Source organism: Engraulis encrasicolus, chromosome 14 (genome assembly GCF_034702125.1).
Source record: "Engraulis encrasicolus isolate BLACKSEA-1 chromosome 14, IST_EnEncr_1.0, whole genome shotgun sequence".
In the NCBI taxonomy this organism is placed as follows: Eukaryota; Metazoa; Chordata; class Actinopteri; order Clupeiformes; family Engraulidae; genus Engraulis; species Engraulis encrasicolus.
Genome location: NC_085870.1, coordinates 27,716,647 through 27,724,146, shown reverse-complemented (window position 1 = coordinate 27,724,146; position 7,500 = coordinate 27,716,647). Strand labels below are relative to the sequence as shown.

General features: G+C 47.4%; 1 protein-coding gene across 1 annotated transcript in view; it reads right to left on the bottom strand.

Annotated features, from left to right (window-relative positions):
* The window catches only part of cacna1da (calcium channel, voltage-dependent, L type, alpha 1D subunit, a), a 166,966-nt gene that overhangs the window by 79,936 nt on the left and 79,530 nt on the right, over nt 1-7,500 (bottom strand). Inside the window, 1 exon segment of the mRNA XM_063215328.1 lies at nt 1,909-1,986. Coding sequence (XP_063071398.1) covers nt 1,909-1,986 — 78 coding nt within the window.

Genomic DNA, 7,500 nt, shown 5'->3' with positions numbered 1-7,500 from the left:
TTTTACAGAAAATGCCTGGCCCCCGACCCCCTTTCTTCAAAGCTACATACCTGTCGCACCAGCGATTGTTCCTTTTCTCTTTCTCTCTCATCCACTGTTCTCTCCATCTTTCTTTCTCTTTTCTCCTCTGTTATACTGTCTCTCTTCCTCTCTTTCCTATCCCCTGTTGTGCTCTCTCTTTCTTTCTCTTCTCCCTATCCACTGTTCTGCTTTCTCTCTTCCTTATTCCCTGTTCTGCTCTCTTTCTGTGTTTTCCTCTATATCTCTCTCTCTCTCTCTCTCTCTCTCTCTCTCTCTCTCTCTCTCTCTCTCTCTCTCTCTCTCTCTCTCTCTCTCTCTCTCTCTCTCTCTCTCTCTCTCTCTGGCCTCAATAAGGGCAGCGCAAGTGTGAGCTGCGCTGGAGGTGGTGAATGCATGGATGCTGAAAAAGGGAGGGGGGGGGAGTGTTATCAGCCGAGGAGAGGAGAGGAGGAGAGGAGGAGAGGAGAGGAGGAGAGGAGGAGAAGGGGAGTGAACACAAAAGGAGTAGGCGAGCAGGAGACAAAACCTTGGGGCTCAGGCAGCATACGAGCAACACGGCCGTCGCCATTCAGAAACTCAGCACAGGATAGGCAGTGTTAAAACGCTCACTCTCACACACACAAATTTATACACACTCAGATGAGCAAACAAGCAGTGCACACATATACATAAACACACACAAACACACACACACACACACCTCCTGCTGACACAAACAGCCAGACCGCAGGGGAAGCGGAATACAAAGAAACACAACACAGCTGTTATTGAACATCATACCGTACATTACCATTGAACATAAATATATATTCATGACAAAATAATACTGTGACACCAAACGAAGCATTTACAAGCAATTACACCAATACTAAACACACTCACACACACCATACCTGTCAACCATCCCTAATTTCACGGGAATCTCCCTAATTCTTACTTATTTCCCGCTGTCTTCCCGAATTTGTATTTTCCCACAAAATATCCCGATTTTTCACATTATCAAAAAACAGTCGATTCAGTAATTATCCCCACGGCCCTGTCAGTTAGCCGGACGAACCACACCCCCTCTACTTGTAGCAAGGAGAGGGTCTTGCTTATCAAGCTACCTGCCAGTAGTTTTTATGCCAGATGCCACCAAGAATTTAAGTTCCTGAAGATATGAGTTGTCACCCTCGAGCTCCGTAGGTGTGTGTGCGTGCTCTTTGCCTCGCAGAAACAGTCAGTTCAATTTCATACAACGCTGTTCATATGGTAAACACAAGCCTCGGAACAGCGAATCATGTGATTAACCTAATCACAATCTGCACCAGACCAGCATGGAGTTTTGCGCAAGCTCCAGACAACTTTAGCGTCAAAACAACAGGGAGAAACTCATATTTATTGTTTTTCACACTGTATAGGCTATGCTCCAAAACGTGCGCTGTAGGGGGATTTTAGACAGGACTGCTTCGCACGCGGACTGCTGTGAAAAGGAGTAGAACGCACCGTGTGATCTGTCACTGTCGTCCCGCTGACTGTCAGGATTTGGCCTATTGAAAATGTCCTGAATTTTGGCTTAAAATATGGGAATTTTCCTGATTTTTGGTAGCTCAGTTGACAGGTATGACACACACACACACGTGCGTACACCCTCACGCACGCACGCACACACATACACACACACAATCATGCATCCACACAACCTCACAACCTCACACGCACACACACACACACACACACACACACACACACACACACACACACACACACACACACACACACACACACACACACACACACACACACACACACACAGTATATATAATGTTAGCATCATCCAAAGGGTGGGTGCGGGTGGGTGTGCTGGGTGGGTGCGAGCAGGGTGGGTGTTGGGTGGTTGCAATTTACCATGAGTGTCGGACGACTGGCTGAACCAGCCGAACTTGCCGGACTTCTTCTTCTCCGTCAGGTCAGCCAGCGTGACCCCTGACCCCCAGACAGGAAGTAGATTGGAACGGGGTCAGGTCAGGTCAGGTCACGTGAGGCATGCAAAGGGTGGCGCCCCAACATTCAGCAACGCCAGCGGACAGAGAGTCAGTCAGTCAGTCAGGCAGGATGAGTGGATGGGCGGGCGGGCAGGCGGACGGGCGAGCGAACGTTCAGCACATAGAGGGGGAACGAGAGTGAGCCCACACATCAACACACAAGAAACAAAAACAACAACAAAAACAACAACAACAACAACAATGCAGTCAGAGACAGACAGATACACAAACAGCTCAGACAGACAGACAGACAGACAGGACTGTAGCACCACATGTAGGGTAGAAGCGAGCACCACCCAAAGCTGCAGTCGACGACGACGCCCAACAGGAAGAGGAAGTGGATGCGTGTTAGTCACATTGTGTCATAGGGGGCAGGGCCAAGAGGGGGGTCTGAAGGAGGCTAACACGTTAACACGCTAACACCTGCAGCTCTGAGAACCACCGAGCGCGAAAGGTCTATGTGTGTGTGTGTGTGTGTGTGTGTGTGTGTGTGTGTGTGTGTGTGTGTGTGTGTGTGTGTGTGTGTGTGTGTGTGTGTGAGTCTGTGCGTGAAAGCTTGCATGTCTACAGCACTCAGACAGCTGCTTGTGTTCGTTAGCTTGCAGTCTCCACTGTTTAGCAGGGAAACACGCCAAAAAGCCACAACACAAACAAGTCCGGTCACACTGGAGGTCACCTAGGGCCACTGAAAAGAAAACAAGGGTGTAGGTACTGTAGCTTGAGGGTCCAGTGATGGGTATTGAGTAGGGGTGACCATCTGTTCAAGTTTCCCTGGACAAGTTTTTACGACAGGTTTATATCAGGTTTATAGAGGGGTGGTGGACATGTCTGGGTACTAAGCAAGTGGCTACAGGGTCGAGGCACGGGTAGTAAGCATGTGGCTATAGAGGGATGGTGGTTAGGTTGACCAACTGTTCGTTTTCCCGGGACATGTCTGGGTTTTCATGACAGGTTTACGACGTCCGAGTATCTGTCTGACGTCTTGTGTCTGTGGAGTCTCAAAAGACAAGACGTCACTGACGGTAGAATTGTATTCAATATCTCGCCAAAAAAAAACACATTTCAAAGGCTATTTTCTCATTTGCATGGGGGATGTTGAACAAAGGTTGTTGTGCCTAGGCTGACAGTGGGTTAAACGAGACCGAAACATGGATCCTCGATGCCCTGGAGCACTTGGTTTGGAGGAGTGGGCTCAGCTCTGGGGTGAGTTTCTCGAAAGCGTACTTGTTAGCCAGTTAGCAACTTCGGTAGTTGCCAATGGCAAATTGAATTGCAACCAATGAAGAAGCTACCGTAGTTAGCAACTAGGCTTTCGAGAAATGCACCCCAGGTTTGAAATGAATGGACCAACAGCTGACAGTCGTATGTTGTTATGCGCCCAAGTGCGTTTGCTTATTGGCGCCCGTCTGGTGGACGACTAAACCCTCCCCAGAGAAGCTTAATCAGACCATTCATTTTGAATTGCAAAGTCATTCAAACTGAATGGCCTGGCCTGTCAGGCTAGGTGGGTAGTACAGTAGGCATGCAGCTTGGTTCTGCTGCAGCAGGGCTGACTAGGGCAAAAAGAAAATCGCTGACCATCTCGAGTAAGGCACTGGACTAGGCTGAGTAGCACAGCTGGCGTTTTACAGCCCTCCTCCCTGTCAGCACAGGTAGTACAGAGGAGCCGCTGAGCTTTTGGAGGAGATCTGAACACACACACACGCACACACGCACACACACACACACACATGCGCGCGCACACGCACACACACACACGCACACACACACACACACACGCACACGCACACGCACACGCACATGCACACGCACACACACACCACCCCCTCTCGCGTATGTGACAGACGACCATAATGCTGCCATCAAGCAGTCGTGAACATCAGCAGTGACGGAGAGACAGAGGCAGAGTGAGGTCTGCTATATTTAGCCAAAGGAGGAGAGCGAGAGTAGATGGAGAGAGGGGGAGGGAAGAAAAGAGAGCTAGAGGAGGAGGAGAGGGAAAGAGATGGAGGAGGAGGGAGAATGAAGAAGGCAGAGAGGAGGGGGGAGAAAGAGAGAGGTGGGAGGATATAGAGAGGAGGAAGAGGGAAGAAGAGAGAGAGGAGGGAGAGGGGGAGAGAAAGGGAGGGAGTGGGAGATGGAGATGGAGATGACACGCTAGCTGTCAAGTGTTTGATGGGCCTCTGCAAGACACTAATGAAAAGAGAGAGAGAGAGAGAGAGAGAGAGAGAGAGAGAGAGAGAGAGAGAGAGAGAGAGAGAGAGAGAGAGAGAGAGAGAGAGAGAGAGAGAGAAGGGAGGGAGGGGGTCAGTGTGGCTGGGGTGAGGGAGCATCACAGGGGGTGATGAGTGCAGGCAGACAGAAGAACAGCATGGGATACTGAAGGGGCAAAGACACAACATAGCATGATGGACATGAAAGGGAGAGAGAGAGAGAGAGAGAGAGAGAGAGAGAGAGAGAGAGAGAGAGAGAGAGAGAGAGAGAGAGAGAGAGAGATGACAGAGGAACATCAAAGAAGGATGTATAGTATATATGAAGAGTTCAGATGCAAAACCCCCTAACTCCATTTCTGAAGTCCTGCACTTCTATATTTTTAGAGAACCCTGTTGTTGGTTTGGTTTATATTCATGTACTTGATAATACATATAAATAGATATATTACATAAATAAAATGTAAAAATATGCAATTAAGATAGCTTTGTATTAAATAAAAATGAATTAAGTTTTTTTTCTGAAATGGCACTTAGGGGGTTTTGCATCTGAACTCTTCATGTGTGTGTGTGGGGGGGGGGGAGAAGAACATGAGAAGATGGAAAGGGGGAGGGGTGTGGGGTGTCTTTGGAGGCTGGTCTTTGTAGCCAACTGTCACAGTCTGGACAGAGCACCTCCAACTCTATACACGGTCTCATAAAAATACTTACGAATTCAAACTTGTTTTTAGTCTGTGCTGAGGTGCATGCACACACTTGCTTAGGAAGTGCTGACTAGTGTCCCACGAGACGAGACTTGATGAACGATCCGAGCAGGGGTAAAAAATAGCCGACGAGAAAAAAACTAGCAAAAATAAATAAATAACGGAAAAGCTTTCACCCTCTTCGATTCCAGCATCTCCTTTTTTCCTCCACACTCACACACCATCTCACAAGACAACTGTGAAATGTTGTAATCGGAATGTAACGAGTTCTGTTTCTCCTGGAGTTCTGATTGTATCCATTTTATCATATAGATGACACAGTTGGCATGACAACAATGTTAACCTTCTGCAATTGAGGAGGTGATTCAGATAACATCACTTCAGTTCTGAATCTGAGCACAAAAAAACCCTCATGTGCCGTTTCCACAGCTGCAGTTGGCGTTTGCAGCATGGCTCATATTCTGCAATTATGGTCATGGAGACAAAGTGGCAATAGTGGCCGTTTATTTATGTGCGCCCCCGTGTGTGTGTGTGTGTGTGTGTGTGTGTGTGTGTGTGTGTGTGTGTGTGTGTGTGTGTGTGTGTGTTTGTGTGTGTGTGTGTGTGTGTGTGTGTGTGTGTGTGTGTGTGTGTGTGTGTGTGTGTGTGTGTGTGTGTGTGTGTGTGTGTGTGTGTTTGTGAGCGAGCGAGCGTGTGAGCGAGCCTGCGTGCATGCGTGCGTACATGTGTACATGTCCGTGTGCAAGTCTATGTGTGTGTGTGTGTGAGTGTGCATATGCTCCTCTGATGTGACTTTTTGGTCTTTCCCCTCATCAAAATCCAGCATTGAATTGATCTGGTGCCTCTGTGCCGTGGTTATGCCCTGACCTACATAGTGGCACAGTGATTGGCACGGATTACAGCTACACTGTCACAACACTGTGACAGCACTGCTACTGTATGGTGGCAGCATGTGGCGGCCATTGAAAAGAACGCCTGCTTGGCATCCAGTTCTAATATACAATCAATGGTGGTGGCATTAGGATTATGTCTGCTGGTGTCACAGCACTGGGTGGTGACCAGGCGCGTCGAGAGACCTGGGCATTCGGGGCTACAGCCCCGGATCTCCGGGGATTAGCCCCGAATCTCTCTGGACTGGACTGACATAAATAAAATATGTATAATAATAATAATATGATTAAGAAGAGGAAATAGTAGAGAAGAGCTCCGTGGACCACACTTTGAGCAGTGATACCGCTCCTGTCATTAGGCTATGCAACTTTGTAACCAGCACAGACCGCACGATTCTGACACGATGATATGTAAATATGGAACTGTACAAATAACAACTTTCCAACCGAAGCCGCTATCCACCTTGTTAGTAGATCTAGCCTCGTTGTAGTGATGTCATGCTGCTGTCAACCAATCAGGTGTCAGTTCTATGCTGGCTTGAACAGAGCCAGGCGGGCTCGTAGTAGGCCTATATGAAAAAAAAAAAAATCTGGAATGTTTAATATCTCGATAACTCTATAGGGATCCCACTTCATTTCATTTTTAGATCATTCAGGGATTTTTTTTAGCAGCCATAGGTCACAATGTTGACATTTTCCTCTCATTTTGGCATCCACTATTCAATCACACTATATCTAGCTGTAGGCTATCTATCAAAATGGATATTTGGCGAATCTAAATGGATATTTGGGCTCTATCTTCAAGTAACAGGACAGCGTAAGGTAGGACATCTGTTTTTTTTCCTGATGTGCTCGCCGAAGCACTGGTGTCAATGTTGTTGTCATGTTTTCTACTTGTCTTCAGTCAAGCTCTAGTTGCAACTAGCCTTCACTTCAAACAAGCACCCGTTCTATCATGTCACCAAGCTAACACCCCCTTTCAAACAGACACACCTTTCCTGAATTCATAGTGGGCTGGCAGCGTGATTTAGTCATACCGTGTGTATTGTGATGTGTGCAGATTCGCTTGTGTTTGTTGGCTATCTGCATGTTTTGTGTAGTTTTGGGCAAGCTCCAAAGACTGCTAGAACTACTCGTGATTTGCTAACCTAGTGAGCTAACATTTAGCTCCACCACGTAGACAAGCTACCTCCAGACAAAATCTCTGCTACAGTACCTCCTGAAATGGCAAGCTACAACCATGTGGAAAATGTAGCGAACTACATTTCAAGCTACTTCAACTAGAAATTCAAAATTACGGCATATTTGAATTATTTGGGCTGCAAAAATGACATCTGAAGACATTATTGTCTGTTGGATTATGATAGCCCCCATGATATTTTTGGACTGGGTATGGTCAGAGAATCTCTAACAGGGTATGGTCAATCAGCTGGCTTTCTTGCTCCTGTCTCCCTGTGTGCGCGCGCGCTTGTGTGTGTGTACTGTGTTTGCCTGGTCATGAGCGATGTGCGAGTTTGATTGCACCTTGTGTTTTGATATCGGCCTGATGGAGGCAGTGAGCTCGCGCATGGAATGTCAATAGAACCAAAGGTGTGGACAGTCGGGTGTATGATATGCTTGCGCAAGACATTTTGGGAGATTATGGTCCATG